At 52.4% G+C, this 27,851-nt stretch overlaps 1 protein-coding gene across 1 annotated transcript; it reads right to left on the bottom strand.

Annotated features, from left to right (window-relative positions):
* Positions 1 to 666: 666 nt before the first annotated feature.
* NOTCH4 (notch receptor 4) lies at positions 667 to 22,973 on the bottom strand. The gene is made up of 30 exons (XM_047102936.1): positions 22,815 to 22,973; positions 21,934 to 22,015; positions 21,451 to 21,743; positions 19,582 to 19,929; positions 19,382 to 19,504; positions 19,027 to 19,263; positions 18,757 to 18,912; positions 18,254 to 18,448; positions 16,736 to 16,849; positions 15,460 to 15,573; positions 15,251 to 15,373; positions 14,341 to 14,500; positions 12,990 to 13,135; positions 12,556 to 12,708; positions 12,223 to 12,340; positions 11,918 to 12,005; positions 11,410 to 11,563; positions 10,421 to 10,605; positions 8,217 to 8,469; positions 7,877 to 7,989; positions 6,540 to 7,063; positions 5,598 to 5,981; positions 5,317 to 5,492; positions 4,556 to 4,778; positions 4,321 to 4,402; positions 4,088 to 4,226; positions 3,264 to 3,559; positions 2,889 to 3,036; positions 2,269 to 2,366; positions 667 to 1,907 (listed from the first exon to the last, which is right to left on the bottom strand). The coding sequence occupies exons 1-30, from the start codon at positions 22,876 to 22,878 to the stop codon at positions 1,203 to 1,205; spliced, it is 5,994 nt and encodes a 1,997-aa protein (XP_046958892.1). The 5' UTR covers positions 22,879 to 22,973; the 3' UTR covers positions 667 to 1,202.
* Positions 22,974 to 27,851: the final 4,878 nt, after the last annotated feature.

Here is a 27,851-nt window from a genome sequence, read left to right as displayed (position 1 = left end):
GGCAAATAAAATCTCTGTGCCTCAGTTTCTCAAAGAGTAAAATGGAGCTTTAATAGCGCCTACCTTATAGAATTGATGTGAGGATTAAGTGCGATAATTTGGCATATAGTGAATGCTCAATAAATGGTAGTTACTATTAGCTTTCAAAATGCCTCATGCCTCCATGTCTCAGGCCCATCACCATTAAAGAGGTGTAACCGTGTTTCTGAAAGGTGTATGTTTGAGATGCTCTCTCCATCTGCCTTAACTTGAGGCCTTAGGAATCTCCTAAGTGCTCATAACTAAATGCCCTTTGAAGAGGATAAAGGGTATACATAGTTATGTGTGGTTTCTCCCTGGGCTACTAGAGACTCTTACTTTCAGGTGATACTCTAAAATAACAACAGTATTCCGCAAATCGTATTCTCGCTCTTGAACTGTACTCAAAGCCTCCATCCAAAGAGATGACTTTTTTTTTTTTTTTTTTTTCCTACGTAGGCTTCACACCCAGCGCAGGGCTCTGAACTCCTGACCCTGTGATCGAGTCAGACGCTTAACCGACTGAACCACCCAGGTGGCCCCTAAAGGGATGCCTTTGTTCTTAGAGCACAAAATTCTGAAGACTCTTTGCAGCCATTCCCATGAGTGGAATTTTTTCCCATTCCACTCAACTCTTCCAAAAACAGGTTAACACTTCAAATAAGCTTTATTATGGGATGACAGATTTGAGGTTCTTAAATAGATAGTGGTGGCGAGAAGAATGACGCTTCATCCCTGGGATGGTTTGTTGAGGAGGGAAGTGGGTAAAGTGCAAGGAGTCATCAGCTGGAGTGGCCCTTGGCTCACACACTTCAGCACCTACACAGTGCCTGGCACATAGTAGGTACTCTGTAAATATTTGTCAGCTATTTGTAGATGACAGAGGTTTCCTTTGGATACCGTATACAGGAAAGAACTTACATCCTTTACGTTTGTAGTAATTGGTTCCACTCCACCCTTCTGTAGCTCCTCACCCTTATTTTCTGGGAGAAGGGCTGGGCCCTCTTCATTCAGGGCTGCAGCTTCTCCACGTGTAAGACGAGGAGGAGTGGGCATAGTCATTTTGGGAGGGACACAATACTCTTGACTCCTCACTTTTGGGGATCCAGAATCTTAAAATCTGGAGTGTTTCCAGGCTGTCCTTTAATGGGTGCTCATTTTTAGAATCCCTCTCATGTAGCGTCCTATTTTTGACCCTCGCCTCCCGCGTTTAAAGTTGTTACTTGGTGGGTTGGAGGATCCCAGGCGACTTGAGGGGATCCCCGCTCCGGGGACGGCGTAAGGCAAGGAGGCGGGATTGGAGTGTTGGAGCCGCAGGCTCTCAGGGTCACCCAATCGCAGGGCCAATCGTCGGCTGAGGCCCCACCCCCGCCCCCGGAAGCGGCCCCGGATCTTCCTGGCACTACAGCAGGGTTGGGCCGAGGCCCGCGCATGCCTGGAGAAAACCTACGGCCTCCGGGGGACAGGCCGCCTCCTGCTCCTTTCGATGGGCTCTGGCAATGCGAATAGGCTCCACCCCCACGCGCGGCCCATTCTAATGACAAAGTCTGGGTTTGCAGACATGCTCCGCCCCCACGCGGACCAGCCCCAGCTGACAGCGTCCGGTTGCGCGGCAGAGCCCCGCCCCGACGCGGGGGCAAGCTTCCCGACGCGGTACGCGAGCGCGGGAAGGCTTCCGCCCCGCGGCCGGGCGTGGCTTTGTGACGCGCTTCCAGTGACCCCGCCCCCTCCAGTAGCGTCAGCAGATCCCAGTGGTTACGCTGGCGAGCGATGTCTCCGGGCGCTAGCCCGGCGTGGTCCCGCAGTCCTCGGGCCGCTCCTAGTCCCAGCAGCAGTTGAGCTACTTCCACCGCCCCTTCTCGGGCCGCCAGGAACAGCGGCGTCTGCTCCTGTACCGCAAGAAACCGCCAGAGGGCGAGATCAGGGAGGGCCACGCCCACAGGGCTGGCCCTTCCGGACTCCACTCTCTTGACGACTGGCCCCTCCCCATTCAGGTTGCGTGGCATTTCCGCTATTTCTGCCTCTCTCACGCTCGTTTTCTTTTCTTTCTTAATTTCTCTCTTTCTTTTTCTTTCTTTCTTTCTTTCTTTCTTTCTTTCTTTCTTTCTTTCTTTCTTTCTTTCTTTCTTTCTTTCTTTCCTTTCTTTCTCTTTCTTTCTTTCTTTCTCTTTCTTTCTTTCTTTCCTGTCTCTTCCTTTTTCTTTCTTTTCTTTTTCTTTTTTTTTGTAGGGAGCCCGCTCTCGGTCTAACCCTGCCGTCCTGGGCATCTTTATCGGCTCCGGCCTGGAGAAGGGAGCGGGCGGCCCGGGCGTTGTTCACGGCGGCGGCCCAGTGCAGCGCGGTTTTTCCTAGGGGACGACATGGGAGGTTGTTACCCAGAGGCTGGGGACCAGACGCCTGGGTTCCTGTTTCCCACGGATTCTGGTTTAGAGGGAAGGACTTACTCGGGCTGGCTGGGTTACTTCAAAGGCGGAAGTGTTGCCTGGGTGACCGCCGGTTGGCCGGAAGCCTTGCTTCTAGTAACGTCACCGGCGCGCGGGAGGGACAATGGGGCATTGTTCTGGGCACGGTGGGACCGGGAGACCTCCCCCCACGAGACCCTTCCCCCTTCTCACAGACACTTCTTCCCCAGCCTATTTTCCAGTGGATTAGGGCAGTGTGTGTATGTTGTTCAGGATGAAAGGGGAAGACGACGTTTTATACTGACACCACACCGCAGGTTTACCACCCTGACAGCTAGGTGGGATGGAATCCCCCAGCCTCCAGTTGGTCCTTCAGCTGCTGCTTTTTTTTTTTTTTTTTTGCCTCTTACTCACACCCCATCTGTGCAACTTCTCCATAGCACAACTCCAACCTCTCCGGATTCATACCCCATTTATCTCTGGCCCCCACATCTGCTTGGGCTGCAATCAGTTCTTCAACCAGGTCCTCCACCGCCAGCCTAGCGGCCAGCATCAGGGCTGTGGTCCCGTCCTCTGTCCGTGCATCCACTGCAGTCTGTCTGCTGCGGAGCAGGAGCTGGGGGGCCAAAGAGGGGCAGTGATCCCTGGTATGTTCTGGACTGCTAGCTCAGGTCCCTCACACTCTTAACCACCCCCAAACCCATATTCGGTTATCTGTTGTTTTTCCTTTCAGATCCCCAATCTCATCACCTTCCTCTCTGCCAAACCCTAGGGGATGCTTTTGCCCAGGTTTACTTATGAGTTTGCCCCCTGTTCCCTTTAGCGATCCCAGTGTGCACTGACCTGGCAAACCTCCCGAGCGTCAGCAGCCACAGCGGTGTGAAGAGGGGTGCGCCCTGCTCGGTCTGGCTGGTTGGGGTTGGCTCCAGCCTCAAGGAGACGGCGGGCAGCGGTTGGCCGGGAGAATCGGGCAGCCAGGTGCAGGGGTGTCTCCCCAGTACCCACAGTGTGAGCCTGGGGACAGGCCCCTCCACCCAACAGAGGTTCCCAGGGTTCAGGGCTTCCCAACCATGACCCCTGGGAGGTCCTGGACTCCACTCCCCCACAGCAAACTGCTGACATCAGGGCTGTCACCCCATCTGTGGGTGAGAGACATGAGGGATGGGAGACAAGTCAATCAAAAGGACGTAACTGGGGTAGGAGAAGAACTTGGAGGTTAATGGAGAATCATAGCCTCAAGTGTCAGGAAGCCCAGCTCTGGCTCTTGATTTTATGTGGCTTTAGTCAAATGACTTTTCTACTTTTCTCTGTGCTTCAGTTTCCTCATCTGTAAAAGGAGCCAGTAGGCATAATTCTTTAACATTCTAGGGCAGTGGTTCTCAAACTTGAGTCTTGATCAAACTTACCTGGAGGGCTGGTTAAAACACAGATTTCCCAATATCTTGAATTTCTGAGTCAATACCTCTGGAGTGGAGCCTGAGAATTTGTATTTCTAACAATTTCCCTGGTGAAACTGAATCTTCTGTCTGGGGACCACACTTTGAGAACCACAATTCTAAGGCACTAACTCTAAGGTTAGTTTTTTCAGCTCGAATATCAAAAGGCTTTCTGATTCTAGAAGAGTCAAAGGGAGTTTTCCTTTTCTTGATCTGGGTTGTCTTACATACCAGGCCCACGGGTATCCACGTCAGGGACATCCATCTCAGATTCCTGGGGAGGAGTCAGCATGGCTGCCTGGGGGAGCTCCTGACAGTCACCCCTCAGAGGACAGAGCTGGCACTTGGAGGGTGAGGCCATTTCCTCAGCCTTGGGGATCAGAACAAGGATCAGTGAAGGAAAGTTGACTTGTCCCTTTAACTCCACCATCACCTCAGGACCATTTCTGTCCCAGTGGTTTCACCTGGCCCACCTCTTCGCCTTCTTTGGTGCCTGAGCACATCACAACTCCATCCTCATCAACTTCTGCCTCTGGCTTCAGTGTCCTGGAAGGGGGTGTGTGGGTAGGGGACCTTCAGGGTCCCCAGGATTTCCAGCAGCCTTCCTTCCCCCCTCCCCTTCCTCTGTCATCAACTTCTGATCATCAGTCTCCACAGGAAAGAGTCTTTCCCAGAGCCTGGGTTCATCCTCACTCTTACTTGAGGCCGATGCTATCTTCACCCAGGGGAGGCCGGCGTCTGCGGGGAGTGGGCTGAGTTCGAGGCCTTCGAATGAACCCAGGGGGCAGCCAGAGGGCCCCATGCTCACGGCGCCGCCGCCGCCGGATGAGCTGAAGGACGAGAAGAGCCCCAAGGGCTAGGAGGAGCACCCCAGCCACTGGTGAGCACAGCACAGGCCAGGGAAGCTGGTTGGTTGGTGGTGCTGGTGGGAGAGACACAGTCACAAAAAGAGACCATTTCTGGTGAGGCTGAGTACTACTGTGAGACCTTCGGGCAAGTGCAGTAACTTCTTTTTGTTTCAGTTTCCCCATCTGTAAAGTGGGAACAATAATTGTACCTGCCTCGTGGCATTGTTGCAAGGATTAAATGAGTTAATGTTATAAAGCGCTTAGAGCAAGGTCTGGCACCTCATAAGTGCTATAGGAGTTCTTTCATGTACTGTGAGCTGTTTGGCAGAGGGATGATTGGACTTAGTAGACAGGATAGACCAGAACCCAAGGTTTGTGGGAGGTCTATGGTAAAAGTTAGGATAAAGTACTTCGGGAAATAAGGGAGGAGACTGGAGAGCAAATGGGTCATGAGGAGATCCAATTAGAGAATGAGAGGTTCATGAGGGTAAAGTCTCCACACAGAACATTTGGGGTCCCTGCAATCCCATGTCATTTGGCCTCCATTGCTCGTTGCTGGCATGAAAGGGGGTCTGGGAGCAAAGTCAGCGGAAATGACAGGGGGTCACCTACCAGTGCCAGCACGAGGATGGGCAGCCAGCAGCGGTCCTGGCAGTAGGTGCTCCAGGGCCCCCACTGCAGCCATTGCAGCAAGGAAGCGGAGCAGGAGCCCAGGGTCCCAGGGACAGCGGGATGCAGGGTGGTCAGGGCCACAGCGGGACAAATCCACACCCATCACTACCACAAACCTGTGGGGGAGGCGCCTTAGAGTCCTGTGTGTTGCTTGCTGGCTCCCTTCCCTCCACCCATTAAAACACTAGTGTCTGCGCCATCCTCCTGCCCGGCCTTCTTACCCAGTGCTGAGAGAGTCTGTCTCCTTGCCCCCAGGCTGTGTTTGAGGGGCTGCTCTCTCCTGATGAGAGGGATCCAGGGTTCCTACTAGCTCCTCTTCGGCCTGGGCCCCAGGATAGGGGTACACCATGTCCTTGCCATCACTGTCCTTCCTTACCCAGAGCCCCACTCTCAGAGTCAGGGATAGCACCCGGGCCAGGGCAAGCAGCTGCTGGTCCAGGGCTGGGGGACTCAGCACCACCAGCAGGGCCAGGGAGGGCCCCCATTCTGAATCTCCATCTTTGGGCCTGCAGTCACCCCCATCCCAGCCACATTCTGCAGTGTTGCAGCCTTTCTCGCAGTGCTCGTTGTGGAAGTGATCACGGCAGTACTGGTCATAGGCTGGACTGCGGGGTGAGGAGAGAGGGACTCAGGATCCCCAAAGAAACTTGACCCCCTTCTTCATTCCAGAGAGATGCCTGATATTCCACTGCCTCTAGGGCACAGGTTGCTAAGTGGGTACAGCTCCAGAGCAATGGGCTTAGTCAGGCCCTGGGTGGTAGGTAGTTGAGACACTCTAATGTCTATGACACCCTTGTTTCCTAAGACTGTCCCTTCTCCCTACCCTCCCAAGCTCTCCTGTCTCCCTGAAGGAGAGTCCAAAGACCTTTTCCCTCAGGGGTGCTGGTTGTTAGGGGAGATACTCCATGGCAACAGGTCTTAGAGAGGCTTGAGGCCAGAGCTCTCACAACTCTTAGGAGCCCAGACAGAGGCAGTGCCCTCCTTCCTGGTCCCCATGTTAAATATTGATGCTGCCCTATTCCCCTGGGCTGGAGCCTAGTGTCTTCCACCCCTACTTGGCAATGGTCATCAAGGGTGGAAACTGCCTGGAGCCTGAGGCTGTGGTCACACTGTAACTTAGAGGCCTCCCCACCCCCAACCTGAAGTCAGGGTTTTAGGCTCACGTGCAGGCTGGAGGAGTCTCACAGTCGTAGCCATCAAACAGACACTCTGCAGAGTCACACTGTGGGTGGCACTGCCCATCCCGGAAGAGAAGCCAACACTGGGAGTGGGAAGGACAGCCCTTCCAGGGGTCCGGGACCCCCAGGGAGCAGTCTCCCCCATCCCAATTTCCTCCAGGGCCGCTGCAGCCAGCATCACAGGCCCCATCTCCACCTCTGCCCTCACATCCCTTTGCTCCAGGCCTCTGACACCGGGGCCCTGGAGAGCTGGGAGGGCAGGAGCATCGGAAGGCTGGGGACCCCAGCCCAGGGATCTCTGAGCAACTGCCATTGTGTAGGCATGGAGAAGGAGGGCCACAGCCATGAGGAGCAGGTGGGGTCAGGCAGTCAGGGCCCCCGTAGCCATTGAGGCAGGCACAGCGGGGTGGGAAGCCAGGCTTGGGGGAGGGCAGACACAGGCCACCGTGGTGGCAGTGGTGGTGGCCACAGGAGGGGGCTCTGTGGTTGCAGGTGGGGCCCTCAAAACCCTGTGGAGAGGAGAGAGATGTTGGGGAAGGGCCTCGTATTATTCTTCCCACTCCCCCCCAAGCAAACTCTCAGGTTAAGATAACACAGATGGCCCTAGAATCTCATATCTGGAAGGGGCCTCAGAGAACATCAGGTTTATATCAAGTCATTTTATAGATGTTGAAACCATGGCCCATGGTTTTTTCACATAATGACATATTACACAGTGAAAACGGACGAACCACCGCTGTGTGCAACAACCTGGAAGACTAAACACTTAATAGAGTGGTATTAAATGAATATTATCTTAGTCCTTGGACATAGGGTGATAAACTCTCTTTCTCTGGAAGGGGAAGATGATAGAGGAAGATATAAGTACATGTGAGTCATCGTTACTGTTGTAATTCTTAGGTTAGGTTCCTGGGTATTATGTTGTAAGAATAATAAAAAGAAGGCCATGCACAAACCAATGATGATAGTGTATCATGAACAAAGGCTTATGATTAACCTGATTTCATGCATCTGAGGTCCACGCGTGCGCGCGCGCGCGCGCACACACGTAAAAGAACTTACTCAAGGTCACCCAGCTTGACTCTGGGGCTTTACCTTAGGCAGTGCCAATGATTTCTGAAAATCCATTCATGCTAACACCTGATCCTGCCTGCCCCCTTGAACTGCTTCTGAGAGCCACTCATCGCCATTAACATGGGCTGGTTCTCATCACTAATTCCCACTCCAGTGCTCCCTAGACTCCCCTCTAGGATCCCACTCAGGCATTCTCACCTGGCACCAGTGTTGGGGGAAACAGAGAAGACTGCTTTGTGGTTACTTACCTGGAGGCAGTGGCAGGTGAAACCCAGGGGTGGTCCTGCTGTTGTCTCACAAGACCCTCCGTTGGAGCAGGGCTGGCTCTGGCAAGGGTCTGTCTCCACTTCACACCACTGGCCTGTGGAGGGTGGGGTTAGACGTCATACGCTACTTCAGTCATTGCCCCCTTCCTAGCTCATTACTGGGAATTGACCCAGTACTACCTGCACAGGAAGGGATCCTGGGGCATATTCCCTGGGGTGGGGAGGCAGGGGGATGGACATGATGACTAGGCTGCCTTGTGGGTGGGGGTTGTCAACTCAGCTGTGCCACAGAGATGCCTACACACACCCTCCCAGGCCTCACCCGTGTATCCAGGCAGACATTGGCAGTAGAAGGCATTGGCCAGAGAGTGGCAGGCTGCAGTGCCTGGGGGGTGGCAGGGCTGGTCCAGACACTCATCTACGTCCCCTTCACAGCGCAGCCCCACAAAACCTGGAGGGCAGGTGCAGTAGAAGCCCCCAGGTTTGGGGGTGCAGGTCCCATGGTTGTGACAGGGCTGGGATTGACAAGCGTTGGATTCCTTTGAGCAGTTCTGTCCATTGTAGCCTGGGGCACACTGCCGGCAAAGAGGGTCAGACAGGGAACCAATAATCCAGCCCATCTCAACAGTACAGGGGAGCCAGCTCAAGACAGTCTGCCCAATCCCTTCCCTACCTTCCAGTTCAGAGTATCACTCAACTGATCATCCATCACAGCCCTGCGTAGCTTCACCCTTGTATCTCAACTCCATGCTGTACCCTTGTTCAATAGTGGGCAATTTAACCACTCCAGCAGTCCCAAACCATCTTATGATACAATGCTATTAAACATAGTTCTGTTTTTGGTAAGACCCCCCTCCCTCAATCACACGCCTGACAGCCAGGCTCTGCCATGCTTTCTTAATTAATTTGTAAGTGTTTATTGAATGCCTGCTTTGTGCCAGGCACTGTTGTAGGCACTAGGAACATGAAGAAAATTAGAACTCATCCCTGCTTCCATGACGTTCTCAGTAAACCAGAGACAGCTAGCATTTATTGCATGATTTCCATACATAAGCTCATAAAACCCTCCCAACAAACTTGTATGTGAATTATCTCATTTGATTCTCACTTTACAGAAAAGGCAAATGATTCCTGGAAAGACTGCATGACTCGGCTAGCAGGTGGCAGAGCTGGGATTCAGTGCAAGTCTGTGACTTCATAACCAGTACCCTTAGCCATTTTCCAATTGTTTACCTTTCTGCTAGTGGGAGAAGGGTCATTGATGAGGTCTGTACCATGTGCTGAGTTCTTGCAAGAGGAAGGAGAGCATGTAAGAATGCAGTACCAGGCTTCAGAAAGGTGGAGCAAAAGAGAATTACAGAGAGTGTGAGGAGTGGCTGGAGGGCTGGGAGAAGCGGGTGAGGGTGTATCTTGGAGATATCGGAGGGAAGGAGTCTCAGGAAAGGGGAGGTAAAGCTGAGTGTTGGGTGAAGGGGTGTTTGCTACTAATTAGTACACTGCTGTTGTGTGTTTGAAAATGGTCATAATAAAAAGTTAAAGAATACAATTAAAAAGTTAAAGAGGATGGTTGGGGGATTTGCATCACACCTTTTATCCAAAGTCAGCCTTCTGAGTACAGGCATCAGGCTGCTTGGACTTGAATCCCAGCTTTGCCTCTTCTGCTCAGTGATCTGAACCACCAGGGAGAGGCCCACACCCAGTCTGGAGAGAAGTTAGGGACATTTCCCTGAGGAAGGCACCTCTTGAGCACCGTCCAGTGGAAGTGGGTGGGGAAGGACACTGGAGAGCCAGTATAAGGGGTGTGTAGGGAAGCCAACAGCAGCTGGAGCAGAGAGTAGGAGGGCGGGGATGTGGGGACATGAGACCTAAGAAGCAGGCAAGGCTGGGTCACGCTGGCCTTAGATTTCACTATCAAAGAGCCACAATGGGGGCCTGGGTGGCTCAGTCAGTTGGGCGTCCAACTTAGGGTCAGGTCATGATCTCACGGTCTGTGAGTTCGAGCCCCGTGTCAGGCTCTGTGCTAACAACTCAGAGCCTGGAGCCTGCTTTGGATTCTGTGTCTCCCTCGCTCTCTGCCCCTCCCCCGCTCATGCTCTGTCTCTCTCTGTCAAAAATAAACATTAAAAAATTTTTTTTTTCGTTTTAAAAAGAGGTGGGCAGCCACTAAGGGTTTTAAGCAGGGGAGTGACAGGTCAGCTTAACGTTTTCAACAGAGCACCCTGGTAGTGGAATAAAGGTTGAGCCTATAGGTGGACAAGTGGGGAGGCAGGGACAATAGGAGGGTGCTCCATGTGTGGAGGAGGGTGGAAGGCAGCAAAGGCCTAGACTGAGGCAGTGGGACAAAGGGTGAAGGAGGAAGGACAGAATTGAGAAAGATTTAGGAGGCAAAATGGCATGTCTTGGTGGTCGGTTGGGTATGTGGGTAAAGGAAAGGGAAATGAATACATCACTACACGCCCCCTCAACTGCTTTTCCCACATCCACCCATGCTTGTCTCCCCTACTGCTGTCCTCTAGACCGGCTTACCTGGCAGAGATACCCAGTGGGCTGGGCCATGCACGTGGCCCCATGTTGGCAGGGCCTGGACTCACATGGGTTCACCCTGTCCTGACATACGCTGCCTTGGAATCCAGGGGGGCAGTGGCAGAAATAGGAGGAGCCACTGTCGATGCAGAGACCTCCATTCTGGCACAGGGAAGAAACTTCTGTGCCTGAGAAGAAAGGCAAACAGGGATAGATAAAGCCAAGTTAGGTTCTCAGGGGCCCCAGACACAGAGCAAAGAGGCTCATGGGGATCACTGACATTCCTGGGGTGGGTGGAGGCCACTTGGAGCCTGAGGAGTCAATAAATTCTGGTGCTGAAGAGGTTAAGACATCAAGATCCCCCTCCTGCCTGTTCTGCCAGAATGGAGAGAGATACCTCTTGTGAAACTTATTAGAGCATTATAAGCAACTGTATTCTTGGCTTAAAACAAGTCTCAAGGAAGAAAGAACTCAGCGGAAACTTTAGGTGCTTAAGTCTGTCCCCTGAATTGGCATCCTGTGATGTTCTCTCACTGTAATTCCCATCCCCTAACCCCCCAGTAGTCTCTTTCCTGAGTTCTGCTTATATTAAACCTCATTTGAATGAGGCGGTGGGTATTCTTTCACAAGGGGGTTGGCATAACATGAAAATGATTGGGAGCAGCAGTTGAGTGAAGTTGGGTTAAGTGTGATCCATTCTAGCTGAGTTATGATGATGGTGACAGAGTTGAGTTGCTTCACATGGAGTTATGTCTCAGTGGTTGTGATAAACTGGAGTCTTGTTGTCTGGGTTGGTTGGTGTTGCTTGTGTTGCTTTGAGCATGGTGATAGGAGGGCTGAGCTATAGAATCAGCAGTAGTGGTTGGTCTGTTATTTTGACTCTTAGTTCGTTGTTTTGGTCAAAGGTTGTATGTGGATGCCCTTAGGGATCGGGTAGAGAGGGACACCCTTTCTCTCTTCATCTGTTCCCCAGTTGGTCCTTGGGTTAGTACCTTGGCTCAAAGCGGCCTTCTGGCAGGAGGACAGCGGAAGGTTGCAGAGAGGCCCGGTCCATCCCTGGAGGCACAGGCACTGGAAGGAAGGCCCAGTCTGGAGGCAGTGGGAATTGTGTGGACAGGGCTTCTGGGCACAGATGTCCACCAGAGTCTGAGGTTTAGGAGAGAGCATGGGGCAAGACTGAGTGTCATGTGTTCAGGCCCAGAGATGGTCTTCTGCCAGCTGCTCAAAATCCTTACCTGTCAAGCTCTCTCCTGAATGGTCTGGGGCCAGGTGATAGCCTCCCTCCCCCACCCCCACATCCCAGAACAGTTCCTGGGATCAGAAATCCTTTCCTCATTTCTACTCCATGCAAACTTCAAGCTAGAGCTCAACTCCCAGATTCCACACCCCCTTTCATGTGGTTACCTTCCCAAGCTCCCTGCTCTTCTAGTCCCTGAGACCCTCCCACTAGAGCCCTTCAGCCACCGCCCTCCTCAGCACACTTGGCTCAGCACCCCTCACCTGGCAGCTGTCTCCTGTGTAGCCAGGGGGGCAGAGGCAGTGGGGACCCTGAGGGCCATCTTGGCAGGTTGCCCTGTTCCTACAGGGGCTGGACAGGACAGAGACAAGGCATGGTGGGAGGCAGTCCCGGCAACCAAAGGGGAGGGAGTGTGTGACGCGGTGATGAGATAGGAAACCAGAAAGGGAGTCATAGTGAAAGGATGTGGGATGTGGAATTCAAGGCAGCCTGGAGCCCCAGAGGAGATGGACAGGAAGGGTGGGAAGGCTGAGGGGCCCCTTCCCTTCCTCTAGGGGTCTTTGCTCACTTGTCTGCACAGCTAGGACGGGTCCTTCCCTCACAGCGTGGGCCTTGGAAGCCCGCAGCACAGAGGCAGGAGGAGGTGCCAGGCCTGTTCACACAGGTAGCCCCATTGAGGCACGGGGCTGGAGAGAGGAGGCTGTGAGGGGTTGGGTTCCTGACCCATACCTGGCCTGTGACCTTAGTCACACCCCGCACAGGACATACACGCACTGCCTGCTGCCCCCATCAAAACTGCAGCTCGTGGTGGCCAGTGGATTTTTATCAGACGGCACCAACACCCCCTGACCAGTTCCTCCATCCACCTGTGGCCCAGCCCCAGAACATGGTAGGTACTCACCAGAGGCACAGTGGTCAGTGCTTGTCTGGCAGCGGGGCCCAGTGTGGCTCCGAGGGCAGGTGCAGGAATAGCCCCCAGGGCTGGGGCTACAGGAGCCACCGTTGAGACAGGGCCCTGAGTGACAAGCCGTTAGCTCCTCGCTGCAGGTGGGGCCTGAGGGAAATGAGTGGGGTCTGAGAAAGGGCATCCTCTTCTCTCTGTCTTCCTCCACTTATCTCCCCTTCCTTTTCCTCATCCCCATCCCTTTTGTCTTCCATCCAACCTCTTTTCTTTTCTTACCACCTCCTGCATATCGCCTGTGGTCCCTGCAGCACATGCCCAGTTCTCCTTGGTGGTGACCAAGACCCAGAGGCCTAGGACACATGCCTCTACTGGTCTTGCTCTTGGTTAGAGGTGGCCAGCCCAGAATGTCTGTGGTTTGGGAAGGGTCTCACCTGTGTAGCCTGTGGGGCAGGTACAGTTGTAGCCCGAGGGCTGGGGGTGGCAGGTCCCCCCATGCGCACAGGGTGTCGAGATGCAGCCCCCTAGCTCTGCTTCACATTCTGGTCCTGTCCATCCCACATCACACACACATGAGGATCTGGTCATAACGAGAAAAAGAAGGGTGTTTTTCTTCTTCTGGAGATTTTTTCTTCTCCCCTCCCCACTCCTCATCATTGGTTAGACCCCTATGACTTTTTTTTTTCTTTTTCATGTTCATTTTTGAGAGAGAGAGAGAGAGAGAGAGAGAAAGAGAGAGACAGGGTGTGAGTGGGGGAGGGGCAGAGAGAGAGGAAGACACAGAATTTGAGGCTGGCTCCAGGCTCTGAGCTGTCAGCCGTGAGATCACAACTTGAGCCGAAGTCAGATGCTTAACTGACTGAGCCATCCAGGCACCTCTTCTGTTTTTAAGTAGGCTTCACGCCCATTCCGGAGTCCAATCCAGCCTGGAGCCCAACGTGGGACCTGAACTCACCAACCTGAGATCACATCCTGAGCTGAGGTCAAGAGTTGGACATTGAACCAACTGAGCCATCCAGCCCTCTGATCTCTTCTTTTTTTTGGCCCTGAGACTCTGGTCCCCTTCTTCAGTGGCTCTGTTCTCAGCATTGTCCCCCTTCCATACCTGCCTCTTGCTTGTTTTCTCCAACTATATGTATGAATATGTATATACATTTCTTCTATAATTTGTTTATTATCTGTCTTTCCTCATTAGAATGAGAGCTCCATGAGAACAGACACTTTGTCTCTTTCGTTTTGTGCTATTCCTCCAGTGCCTGGAAAAGGATCCACACATAGTAGATGTTCAATAATTGTCTAATGTATGATTTTTTTTCAAATTTTTTAATTTTTTATTTTTGAGAGAGAGAGAGACAGAATGAGAGTGGGAGAAGGGCAGAGAGAGAGAGGGAGACACAGGATCTGAAGCAGGCTCCAGGCTCCGAGCTGTCAGCACAGCTTGGACGCGGGGCCTGAACTCATGAACTGTGAGATCGTGACCTGAGCCGAAGTCGGACGCTCCACCGACTGAACCACCCAGGTACCCCTCTAATGTATGATTAATTGGCCCTGCGATTTCATGTTTTTCTTCCTGTTCTGACCCTCTAGCCCTCCGTTTCTCCTGTTATTTATGAACTCTCCCCTCACGGGATAGCACTCACTAGTGGATCCCTCACCTTGGCTTTGACCTCTGAACTTGGCCATTTCCTTCTTCTTCCCTATTGGTCATTTCTTGCAGACTCACCCCTCCCTGGTTGTCTCCCCCTGGCCTAGCTGAGGAGGACCCAGAGGACAGTGGAAGGTTACCTCTGGCAGTGTCCGTGGTGGCAGGTGCAGTTGTCCTCAACGGGGGCACAGCCAGGGCTTCCGTCAGGGCAGAGGCAGTGGGCCTTGTCTTCCTGATCTTGGCATTTTTGCTTGGGCTGGCACAGGTTGGGGGCACACAGGGGAACCTCACAGAGATGACCTGGGGTGGGGAGATGGGTCACAGGGAAAACAGAGTCCCTCTATGTCCTTGATGGGGCCAAAGCCACTTTTTACATATGACTTGCTCACTCCCCACGAGCCTGTCCTTCAGTGGCTCCCTGTTGCCTCAGGATACTGTCTAACTTCCTCAGAATGGCACACAGGGTCCTGCATGGCATCATTTCGCAATGCAGTTACCTGCAGCTAAAACATGTAATCATTCTGTCTTGACAAACTCCTACTCATTCTTCCAGACTCAGCTCAGCCATTACCTCCTCATGAAGCCTTCTCATCTCTAGTCTGGTTGGCTGGTCCTTTGTGCTTTTATAGAATCCTGTGCAGTCTCTCTCAGAGCACCTGTGGCTGTAACCAACAGGAGACTTCTTGGTCTCTGTGCACTAGATTTAAAGCCACTTGAGGAGAACAGGTCTCTTACCAGCTTGTGTCTGTGTCTGGCTGTGCATAGTGGGCACTTAATACATTCTAAATAAGGAAATGAATGGCTTCCTCTTGAACCCCATCCTGTTTCTGAGCCCTAATCACACCATTCATGTTGGGCCCAGTGTGGGCCCTGTAAATAACACCTGCTGTCAGCCTCAGGTTGTGCAGGTTTTGCATTGAATAATTTGAAGGGATTCCATTCTCATTCTCTTTTTACAGTCCAACCCTTGAATATCCAGCAATGACCTCTGCTCCACCCCTAATGGACTCAACTATCCTGCCAGTCCTTTCTAACACCTCCCCTGCTTACCTGTGAAGCCAGAGGGGCAGAGGCAAAAGAAGGCTCCTGGGAGATCCAGGCAGCTTGCTCCAGTGGGGCATGGGCCACTCAGACACTCATCCACCTCGGCCTGACAGCGAGGGCCTTCAAAGCCTATGGCACAGCAGGAGGGTCAGGGACCTGCAGGGGAGTCTGCACTTGGCCCCACTCTTCCCTCCAGTGTTTGAGCACTGGTCTACCTGGAAGACACTCGCAATGGAATGATCCAGGCTGGTCCTGGCACTGCCCACCGTTGGCACAGGGAGAGCTTCCACACTCATTGATGTCCTCCTCACACCGGGAGCCAGTGAATCCTGGGGGGCAAGGAGTAAGTGGGGAGAGATGGTAAAGGTTATCTTTCGTTTCCTTTTTTTCCTTTCGTTTCCTTTCATTTCCTCTCCTCTCCTCTCCTCTCCTCTCCTCTCCTCTCCTCTCCTCTCCTCTCCTCTCCTCACCTTTCCTTCTTTTTCTTTCTTTTGTGACTTTGGATTCATCAGGGAGTTTGTTACAAATATTTGTGACTGAGATGTACAGGTATGATTTCATGGATTCAAACAAGAAATTTAGAGTTAATGCCGATATTTAACCTTCTATTTACACAGACAGAAATAACATTGCTATGAATTGCAGTGAAGAGAATCTTGTTTCAAATGGCTTGGTTTGGAGGTTCATCTGCATGTATCATTATATAATGAAGGTACCAATCTGGGGGCTGCTCAAAGAGTGATTCGAATTTCAGAACATAACAGCATATCTTCGTAACTTCATTCTTTATATAAAGAAGGTATAACTGGCTGTGTGTATGAATGGTGAAAATACTATGTATCAAAAGCATAAATGCAAGTCGTGGCCCCTCCCCTCACCAGGAAAAGTGAATCTGGGGGGCTTCCCAGAGAAGACACCTGGGGCAGGTGGAGGTGACAAGAGGATGATGTTCAGCACCTGCCAGTTGTGTGACTTTGGGCAAGTTACTCAAGCTCTCTAGGCTGCAGTGTCCTCTTCTGTAAAAGGGGAATAATAGAACCTACCTTATGGTGTCATTGAAAGGATTAAATGAGGTAATGCCTGAAAAGTACACAGCCAAGTGCCTGGCCTGGAGCAAATATTCAAGAAACATCTGTTATCGTCACAGCAGGGAACAGAGGGATCGAGAATGGTGGAGAAGGAAGGCCGGGGGCAGTTTTCCCTGCATCCAGGGTGAGCAGTGCCAAGACCAGCCTGGGATCCCCACAAGTGGACTCTGGAGGAGGGCCAGAAAGGACGATTTGGGTAATTTGGCAGGACAGAGATAAAGGTGGATGAGTACGCGAGGAAGGTTTGGGATGTAACAGAAGAGAGTTGGGGGAGCAGAGGAGTTGGGAGAAATGGGAGCCTCGTTGGCCAAGCCAGGGTGAACTTCAAAAGGTTTGGGATTGCCGGGCCTGCACTGTGGTTCAGGGGGCTGGGCTGAAGGACTGGAGTGGAATCTGTACTCACCAGGCAGGCAGACACACAGGAAGCCGTTGAGGAGGTCCTGGCAGTCAGCCTGGTTCAGGCAAGGAGCAGAGGCACACTCGTCTGTCTCCACCTCACAGAGCTGCCCTTCTAAGCCTGGGACATGGAGATGTGGTGCAGGCTGAGCCCTGCCCGGGCTGCTCACCCCTTCTGCCCAGGAGGACCAGGGTTCTAGAACCCTCCCTGGGTGCTGTCTGCCTGAAGGTTGGGGCGATGAGCCTGCGGTCCTGCTGCTCTGCTGTGTGTGGCTCTGCCCCCTTTAAATGTGAAAGCTCAGGGAGCAGGGCACCTGCTGGGACCCGAGGGGGCAGCAAGGAAGTACCTTTGGGTGCCATTCTCTGTGCCCAGATGGCAGGCTCACTGGGCTGGGCTAATGAGCCTGGAGGTCCTCAAGGTCAAATGAAACAAATGGGCATCTGCTTGGAGGTGAGTCATGCCTCTTGTTCTACCCCAGCAGGCTTCTGTGCCAGGGAGACCAGGAGTCCCCAAGGGGGGTATTTGAAGGGCATTTGGGTAGCTTGTTGGTCACATATTTGTCCTGTATCTTTGGGCTTGTCCTGGTATCCGTAGTCTCACCCTGAACTGAAGCTGGATCAGCCTCTAGACCTCGGCTGCCTCCCACTTCTTGCCTGGGGATTCTGCTTCTGAAGTTCCTTGGTATCTATGACCTTGTCCCTTGGAGGACTGCATGGTTTTCTCAGCTTTTTTCCTTGGATGCTGCTCAGTTTAGGAAGGCTGTTTGGTGTAGTGGTTAAATCTACTGAAGCCTTGGGTTTGAATCCTGGCCATGCCACTTACTGGCTGGACAACTCACTTAATCTCTCTGTGTCTGTTTCTTGTAAAATGGGCACAGTAACAATACTGACCTTAGAGGGTTATTGCCAAGATGACAAAATGCATGTAAGATGTTCAGGTGGTACTTGGCAGAAAGTAAGCTATTATTTTTTTGGTTTCATTCAGCTTCCTGATATCGGGTTGGTCACTATACCCCTGGGGAGACCTGTCTCCCTTAAAAGTAACTTGGAGGTAGGTGCAGCCTTGTGGCACTTTTTTTTTTTTTTTTCTATTGTACCAAATTCAAGCATACAGGCCCTTTGGGATTTTAAGGATTTACTCAGTCTCTACAGGGGAGAGTTTCTGTGATTAGGAGGAACATTCTGAGTTGGCCTGAGCCGAGGCTGCTGTTGTTCTGCTCTTCCTTGATGGGCCTCTGTGTACAGTGGACCAGGCTGCGCACTTTACAATGACCATGAAGTGAATGCTCTCCTCTCACCCCCAGAGTTGAGCAGTGTACAACCTCAGTACCATCTGTGGCTGCCCTTCTCCTAGAGGCCATGGGTTTCCCAGAGTGTTCATCTTGGGTGGGGAGATGAGAAAGAGGTATTCTTTGATAGCTGATCCCAACTGGCCTGGGGCTATGTATGTTCTGGAGGGGTCATGCCTAGTGGGTTCAGGATTAGTCCCCTGTGTCCTCTACTCAGGGCCCCATCCATCTAGTACCTGGTGGGCAGAGGCAGTGGAAGGTGGCAAGCAGGTCCAGGCAGGTGCTGCCTAGATGGCAGGGCTGGGACAGGCACTCATTGTGATCAGCCTCGCAGCGGGAGCCCGTGTAGCCAGGGGGACAGAGGCAGTCAAAGGAGCCAGGGGTGTTGAGGCAAGAGCCGCCGTGTTCACAGGGACTGGGGCCTTGCTGGGCTAGGAGGAGAGGGGTCAGAAGTTCACAGGGGCCCAGGGCAGAAGGGCAAGGAGGCCAGACTGCCAGGGAAGGCACGAGGGCCTGCTTGTGGCAGAATGAACACATCGGAGAAAGGGCTGGTGTCTTTAACACAGACGAGGACTAAGTGGGGCCCGGAGGGCTAAGCACTGGTGAGAAGACCGTGTAGGGAAGAATTGCCAAATCGGGACAAAATTGGGAAAAAAGAGATGATTGTATTTTTAATTTGAAAAACAATTTGCAGAGGCTGTTTGGGACTCAGAGAGGATCTGATGTGGGGGTGCCTTACCCATCTGACACTCGTCCAGGTCCTGGTGGCAGGTGGGCCCCGAGTAGCCAGGCTGACACAGGCAGAGTGGAGAGCCTGTCAGGGGATTGGTGCTGCACTGGGCTTCCCCGTGGCATGGCTGGCTCAGGCACATGTCCTCCATGTGGCACAGGAGTCCTGGAGGGCAGGATGGGCATGAGGCTCTGGGGCCGCTTGAGGATCCCAGCTGCCCCCCTTATGCTTCTGTCACTTGCCATCCTCACGGCCACCTCCCCGAGCCCTCTGTCACACCTGTGCGGCCAGGTGGGCAAAGGCAGGAGAAGGAGCCCACACGATCGATGCAGGTGGCTCCCGGGGCACAGGTGGCAGCAACACAGTCGTCTAGGTTCTCTTCACAGCCTGTGCCTCCCCAGCCGCTCACACACACACAATGGAAGCTGCCAGCTGAGTTCTGGCAGGTGCCCCCATTTTGGCAGCGAGGGGGACCCTGAGCCTCACATTCATCCACATCTTCGGAGCAATCCCAGCCTGTGGGGGACGGGATGGGAAGGGGACAAAGGCTGGAGTTGGGAGCCCTGTGAGGAGGGGAGGCTAGGGGCTGATCATATGGGCCACGGGTGCCATGGACTTGGCTTAAACGACTCACCTGTCCAGGCCCCTGGGCAGAGGCACGTGTAGGTGCTCAGCCCATCCAGGCAAGTGCCCCCGTTCTGACACTGGTGCCCAGCACAGTCATCTGGATTCACCTCACAGCTCGGGCCTCTGAAACCTGACAGGGTCATGGGATTAGCGAAGGGAAGGGGACCTCCCTGCCCCGAGAGAGGGGTGGCAGAGGTGAGGACGCACCTTGGGGGCAGAGGCAGAGGTGGAGGGTGGAGTCTCTCCCTGGAACCAGCTGACAGGTGCCCCCATTGGGACAGCCCGAAGGGGGGCAGGGTCCTGGCTGGAGCTCACAGCGTGGACCCTCCTGCCCAGTGGGGCAGTGACACCAGAAAGATCCCAAGGTGTTATGGCAGGAAGTGCCTTTGGGGCAGGGCCCTGGGTCCAGGAAACACTCATTGATATCATGTTCGCAGGCATGACCCTCGAAGCCAGGTGGGCAGCGGCACTGGATCTGGGGGTATGTGGCCAGACACACCCCTCCATTGACGCAGGGATTGGCTGAGCAGAAGTCCCGAAGCTGGCACTGCTCACCTGAGGCAGAGGACAGAGGGCGCTGTTCAATCCCCGCCCCCCGCTCCACTGGGAGAATCCAGCTCTCACTCCGGAGTATCTGTGTCTGATTTTCATGTTGCCTTCTCTTTGTTCCCATACGCTTTTTGCCCTGCTCCACCACCCCTTGCCTCAGTTTTGGCATTCTGGAAAATGGGAGCTGTCGTTGTTGGTGGGAGTATTGCAGGCTGGCCCTGCTGAGCAGACCTGAGACACAGTGTCCTTCCAAATTTGGTGGCCTTTCCTTGGTGGGGAGGAGAAAAGCAGCTGGCCTCCAGACTCGGCACCTTGCTGTGCCACCACCGCTGTGTGCCCTCAGGTGTGTCTGGCCTCTCTTGTCTGGATTTCCTAATCTTTAGGTGGGTACAGTGTTGCAGATAATGATAAGGAGACAGACGTCTCACATGTTCCCCCCAGTGGCAACAGCGGTGGTGGCGGCTGGCACTGGGCTAAGTGACCACCTCCTGAACATCACTCCCTTTCCTCCTCTCGACAACGTTATGAAGTGTGGACATCAGCTGGCAACTGAGGATGCAGAGAGCTTAACTACCTGATGCAAGGGCGCGCGTCTCATCGGTGGCAGAGCTGGCACTGGACACGTGGGCCGCTGCTCTGAAGCACAAGGCCTGGCAAGTTGCCATTGACAGTCCTCCTTGTTGTCACACCACGAGAGGCTGGCCTCCCACCCCCAAATCCTCAGAATTACCCAGGCACTCAAAATATCTCCATGCCTGGGCCCACCCCAGGCCCACTAAAGCAGCCTTTCTGGGACGTGGGCACCAGTATGTTGCAGGCTTTCCAGGTGATTGCTGTGCCTTGCCACGTTTGAGAAGCCTTGCTCTTCTAGTCCACCCCTCACAGATCACTTTCCTCCCCGTGTGGTCTTCACTGCCCTGTCCAGTCCCCTCCCTCCTGGTAGATCAGAGGAGCCTTCCTCTCCAGGGGCTCTCACCTCTGTCCCATACCCCTGACTGCTTCCCCGGGCTAGGACGCCCTGCCCACCAGGGGTCCCACACCCTCGCCCCCGGGTTGCACCCCTCTTCCTTGCCTTGATACCCGTTCCTCTCTCTGGGTCAGATCCCTTCCACCCCCATTACACCTCCCACCACCACAGTCTTTCCAGGTGCTGTTATGGGCTCCTACTTGGAAGAATAAAGGCCAGATGCCCATTATGCAGAATCTAGGAGGTTCCCCTCTCCCTGCCTTGTGCTAGGCATTAACCCTCTAGTTACTGGGTCGAGGGGCCAGGCTGGGGCACTATGGGGGCTATGGCAGTAGCCATTTACTAACGGGTTGGAAAACACTTCAACGTTTTAACCATTGGTACAGCCATGCTGGTGAATGTGTCTCGGGTCAATGGTCAGCCAGAGGGCTTGTTGATTCTCACAGCCTCTGTCCTCAAAGGGGCTGGCTGTTTTGCAGACTCCAGTTCCATCTTTCCCACCCCACTTCCCGGTCCAGTGTTCCTGCCTGTCCCCTCCTCCCCACCACTGCAGTGCTCACCTGTCCATCCAGGCAGACAGGAACATCGTGGGCGGCCTGAGGCCTGGATGTGGCAGCGGCCCATTTTGGAACAGAAGGAAGAACAGGGGTCCTTGAGTTGGGCCTGGCACCTCTGGCCAGTGAAGCCAGAGGGGCAGGTGCAGGAGAAGCTGGGGGCCAAGGGAGAGGGAAGGCTGGGGGAGCCTGGGAGGGTGGGAAGCAGAGCTTGGCAGCTGCCCCCATTCTGGCAGAGCTGGCCATCCTGGCAGGGGTCAGGAAACTGGCATGTCTCACCCAGGAAGCCAGGGGCACACCTGAGCAAGGGAGGAGAGTGGAAACTTAAGTCACTGGGTCCTCTTTGCCTTCTCTCCCACCTCCCTTCCTTTGCCTTCATTTGTTTCCCTTTAGTGCCTTTACCTCCTCCCTTTGTCCTTCCTTCCCAGTCCCTCCTCCTCCCCAGCTCTCCCTCCCCGTTTCTGGTCTCCCACTCCCAGGAGAACTCACTGGCAGCTCCCTTGTCCCTGAGATAGGCTCAGGCAGGTGCCTCCGTTGGCACAGGGTTCTGGGAAGTCCCCACACCGAAGCACTAGGGATGGAGATGAGGAAGGCATAGGAGTGGGGAGCGCTGTGCTCCCAGATTTCTCTGGGTGCTTTGCTGCCTGCAGCAGCCCCACACGTGCTCTCAGCCACCACCACTTCTGCACTTGCCTGATCCCTAGGGGAGTGGTGTTCTTGCCCTGGCATCGCCCAGCCCCCATCCCAGGCCTGGGGATCCTCTCAGCTCCTAATCCCCACCCCTTTTCCTGTTTATTATCCAGCCTTCCAAGTCCAGCCTCAGGCTCCATCCCTTGGAATGGAGACAACAGGGCTCAGGAGGGGGGCCCAGGGGACTCCTGGAAGGTGAATGGCTGAGGCATTGAAGGGATTTCCTCCCGGAAGGGCCCAGCATTGAGCCATCCGGGGGGTGGGGACAGCTGGACCGGGAAAGGGACTTGGTCAGCCCTTGACCTTCCCATGTCTCCATCTCCTGCTTTTTCCTCATCGCCTTCCCTAGCAGGTGGCCAGTCTTTTTCCCTCTTTACCTCCTAAATGTGATTGCAAGAGCCTGCTGTCTGCCAGCACTAAGGCCAACTGGGTTCTCTCTGAGGCGGGCACCCTCCCACCCATTCCCCAGACAGTCACCGCCCCTGGCACAGGCCCCAAAGCCTTGGTTTGTGCAGCTGCAGCAGCAGAGTCTTCTCTCCCTGTGTTTGGGGGGTGATGGTGGTGAGATTCTCTTCCACCCGGTGTCCTGTCAAAGCATGGGGCTTGGCCCTCCGCCCCCAACCCATCAACACCCTCTTAAGGAGGATGGGTCCTGTCACCTCTCCTACCCCATGCCTCACCTCTGGTCTTGACGACTGAGTGACACAGCAGCAGCAGCAGCAGCAGCAGTGAAGGGGGCTGCATTCCAGGGCACCGCCCCACACCCAGATCCTCTGCCTCCTCAGGCAAGGACCCTCAGAGCCCTCAACCGAGGCAGGAGCCACCTCCTCTGCTCCCAAGGCCCCTTCCTCCTCCTCTGCCCACTGCAAGCCTCACGTCTGAGCTGTTTCCTGAGTCACACAATGTCCTGGACACCCTAGTGATGGGAGGGGGAGGAGTGGAACAACATTGAGGGGGATGAGGGAGGGGCCTTCTGTCCCTGACAACCCCTGGGGAGAGGGGGAGTGGGATGGTGTGGCAGGTGAACAGGACGGGAGCACCCGGCGGGGGGGGGGGGTGTTCTGGGTTCAGTCCCAGCCCTTCTGTTGTTGTGTGGTCTCCCCTTTGTAGAGATGAGAATGACAAGGTGGCTTACCCTTGCCCTGGGAGGGTCAGGGCCTGGAACAGAGGTGTGGGGTGCTGAGGCATCTTCTATTCCAGGTTAGTATCCGTGCTTCTTGGACACTCTGCAACTTTCTATAAATCGAAACCACTAACCTTGGCAGTGGGAATGCAGGGCACTCCTAGCCATTACCTTGGCCCTTGCTGGGGACTTAGTTTTCTCCTCTGGGGGAATGGGCAAGTTACTGGGCTGGTTCTGGGGGAAATCTTGGCCTTCCTTTGTTGGGAAACGTATAAAACCAATATCAATGATAAATGGACGTTGTCGGTACTGAAATGTGCAGTCTGGATTATCCAGCGCAAACTCTATATTTAGGTAGGTTCCCTTCCCTTTCTCTACCACAGAGATCTCTGAGATGTACGGAATGTCAGTTTCTGAGTTCAGAACTGGAGTAAATAAAACGACAAAAGAGAATTCATTTCCCTGACTCATCCTACCTTTTTCGAGTCAACCCAGGACAGCTCCAGGGTCAGTCACACACTGAGTTTCCTTAGTAGCACAGAGAGCTGAGAGTCGGGTGGCTGGAGGTGTTATCAATAGCCATGCACAGCCCCAGCACTGTGGTACCCAAAGCTGCAGGCTGGTGTGCCCGGAGTACCTTCCCTTTTTAAAACTCTTTTTTATTAGCATAAGAGACTCTTAAAAACTGAGAACAAACTGAGGGTTGATGGGTGTGGGCGGTGGGAGGGAGGGAAGGGTAGGTGATGGGCATTGAAGAGGGCATCTTTTGGGATGAGCACTGGGTGTTGTATGGAAACCAATTTGACAATAAATTTCGTATAAAAAAATAAAACTCTTATTTGGAAATAATTTAAAGCTCACAGCAAAGGGGCAAGAATATAATTCCAGGATACTCTTCACTCAGATTCACCAACTGGCATCATGACCACATCTGCTTTATCATTATTTCTCTAAATACACAGTATTTTTTTCTGAACCACTTGAGAGTAAGTTGTACACAAGATATTCCTTTACTTATAAAAACACGGGTATGAATGTCTTAAGAACAAGAACATGTTTTATATAACTACAGTACAACTATCAAAATTGGGAAACTTAAGTTGATACAATAGTATTATCTAATCTACTGTCCATGTTCCAAATCTGCCAATTGCCCCATAATGTCCTTCATACTGAATTTTTTTTCTTGGTCCAGGATCATGCCTTGCACTTAATCATCACGTCTTTTCTGTATCCTTTAATATGGATACAATTGCTTAGACGAACTTTGCCTTTTATTATATTAACAGGTTTGAAGAATACAGGTCAGCTATTTTGTAGGTTGTTTCTAAATTTAGGTATGTCTGATGTTTCTTCAGTTTACTCATTTTGGGCCAGGAATACCACCAACGTGAGGCTATAGCCTTCTCAACGCAGCACACCAGAAGAACCATGGGCTAACATCATTCTTAATGGTTGACAAGTATCCCACTGCTTGATGAACCCTCGTTCATTGAATCGAGTTTCCCATTGTGGGGGCATTTAGTTGGATCTCAATCCTTAAAATTACGGTAAGGCATGCTGCAGTAAATATTCTTGAACATACATATTTGCATGGTTGCCTAAGTGATTCCATAGGCCGAATTCCTAGAAGTGAAACCACTGAGTCAAAGCGTCAAAGGATAAGCTTATTTGGAAAGGTTTTCGTATCTAAGTGTTGCCGAGTCATTCTCCAGAAAGCAGCACAGGACCGCACCTGGGCCGAAGTGTCTGTGCATGTCCTTATTCTCGCCGACCCTGCTGATCAGAATCGGAATACCTACCACTTTGACAGGTGAAATGGTGTCTCTTATTGTTTTCAGTTGTGCTTGTTGGAGAGCTGACATTATTTTCATCTATTTAGTGGCTATTCTTGTTTCTTCTTCGTGAGTTTCCTGTGTGTGTTTCTGTCCCGTTGTCCTGTTTATGTCATTGCCACTTTCCCATCATCTTTGTTAGTTGGTGGCAGCTCTGAGGATGGAGTCTTGGGCAGAAGAAACCTAGTGTGAAAAGTCTCTCCTTTTGCTACCTTCTGGTTTGTTGACTGGTGGACGGGGTGAGATTTGATGTTTGTGAGAAGGGAAAGGAAAATAAGAAGGGACACTACGCTTCTCACGGAACTATGAAGACCTGAGTGGAAAAAATGAAACTCTCCATTTCTTCCATATTCTTGACCCCACATTTTTTGTGTGTGTGTGTGAAAAAGGAGGCTAGTGCACTAGGCTTCAGCTTGAGACAATGAAAGGATAACAGAGACAGAAAGGGAGTGTTGGGTCGAAGGGGGACGTGGGGTGTGATAGGGCAGAAGCTGAGTTTAAAGACAGTGTCAGTGGGATGTATGGGTGGCTCAGTTAGTTAAGTGTCCAAATCTTGATTTCAGTTCAGGTCATGATCTCGTGGTTCATGAGCCCAAGTACTGTGTCAGGCTCTGCACTGGTGGATAGAAGCCTGCTTGGGATTCTCTGTCTCCTTCTCTCTCTGCCCCTCCCCTGCTCTCTCTCTCTCTCTCTCTCTCTCGCTCTCTCTCTCTCTCACACACACACAATAATAAGTAAACATAAAAAAAAAGTTGGGGCACCTGGGTGGCTCAGTAAGTTGAGCACCCGATTTCGGCTCAGGTCATGATCTTGTGGTTCGTGAGTTCGAGCCGTGAGTCGGGCTCTGTGCTTACAGCTCGGAGCCTGGAGCCTTCTTCGGGTTCTGTGTCTCCCGCTCTCTCTGCCTCTCCCCCACTTGCACTCTGTCTGTCATTCTCTCTCAAAAATAAATAAACATTAAAAAAGAAGACATTGTCAAGAAAGTGCACAGCCCACTTCTTGCCTTATCCCTGCCTAAGGAAGACAGCATGCACGTGTTCAGGTGTTATGAGCTGTGCTTGGGTCACAGACACTCTCCCTGGCCTTTAGGATCTTACCGTCCAAAGGAGTATTGATGCTTTCCTAAGAGCTTGTTTCTCTGTCCCAGGAGACACAGAAAGTTCTTTCTGGTGTAAAGTGACCTCATTCCTTACAACATCCCATCAAATAGAGGTTTGTTTTACTCAACTGACTCTTCTTATATTGTATATCCCCTGAGGAGGATAAACTTGTCAATCATTCACACTTTAGTCCTGGGGACTTTTGACCTTAAGATAGGATCCATCTCTGAGCTGGGCCTTGATAATGTGCCCAAACACAGAGAAGATGCTCACGGTAGATGTAGAAATGCACAACAGTTGGCCCACCCTGAGAGATTACTTGTGATTATATAGTTCAGGAGACTTGGAGCCTCTCTTATTCCCTCAGACCTCCCTTCCCTGCTGGTGACTTCTCGTCTCCTCAACTTTGTACCACTGTGGTGTCCATGGTGCAATCTCTGGGCCTCTTCTATTTTTCATCTGTCCCTGAGTGATCCCATCCAGTCTCATGTCTTTGCCAGATTTAAATATCACCTAGGAAGACTACCTTTGTGTTGATGACTCCCAAATTAGTGTTTCTAGATCAGACTACTCTCTTAAACTCTTAATGTATACTTCCAGGGTCTCATGAGTACTTCAGACTGGGCATGTCCAGAACTGATGCGATCTTCCTCTCCAAACCTTCTCCTTCCTCTCAATGGACTTGGCCTTTGCCTATTCTTTTAGTTGTTCAGGCCCAGATCCTTGGAGACATTGCTGACTCCTCTCTCTCATACTGTATACCCAATCTGTCTTAAATCCTACTGGCCTACATTCACAATCTTTCCAGAATCTGACCACTTCTCATCTCTTCTCATCCCCACTGGTAGCACCCTAGTCCAAACCACCATCATCTCTTGCATCTCCTAACTTGCCTCCTTGCTGTTGTCATTTCTCCTTTGGCTATTTGTCTATACAGTAGTCACAGTGAATCTGCTAAAATATGAGTCAGACCATGTCGCTCCTATGCCCAAAACTCTCCAATCACTTCTGCATTCACTGATAGTAAAGCCAAATTTCTTAAAGGGCGGGCAAGGCCCTACATATTGGCTCCTTTCCTCTCCTGCCTTGTGTACCTCTCTGACCTCATCTCCTATTACTCCTCCCCTCCACTGTGCCACACTGGCCTCCTAACTGTTCTGTAAACAGGCACATTCACACCTGAGGACCTTTGTACTTGTTCTTCCCACTCCCTGGACTGCTTTTTCCCCCCAGCTACCCATATGGCTTGCTCCCTCAACTCAAAAAACTTTCATAAAATTCACAGGGAATATGAAGGACTCAGAATAGCCAAAACAATAGATTTATATTTCCCAATTTCAAAAGTTACGACAAAGCTTTGGTAATCAAGGCAGTGTGGTATGGACATAAGTTTAGACATGAAGCTCAATGCGATAGAATTGATCTATGGTCAATTGATTTTCAACAAAGGTGCCGAGACAGTTCAGAGGGAGGAAGAAAAGTGTTTTCAACAAATGGTAGTGGGGGGCACCTGGGTGGCTTGGTCAGTTAAGCACCAGACTCTTGATTTTGGCTCAGGTCATGATCTCATAGTTATGAGATCAAGTCGTGCATCGAGCGCTGAATGGGGAGCCTGCTTGGAATTCTCTCTGACTCTGTCTCTCTGTCTCTGTCTCTCTC

The sequence above is a fragment of the Lynx rufus genome, unplaced genomic scaffold (assembly GCF_022079265.1).
Source record: "Lynx rufus isolate CCGP_SWC_20201006 ecotype Redwood Valley unplaced genomic scaffold, mLynRuf1.p SCAF_6, whole genome shotgun sequence".
Classification (NCBI taxonomy): Eukaryota; Metazoa; Chordata; class Mammalia; order Carnivora; family Felidae; genus Lynx; species Lynx rufus.
Note: the sequence above shows the minus strand (reverse complement) of the source record. Positions and strands in the feature narration are given on the sequence as shown.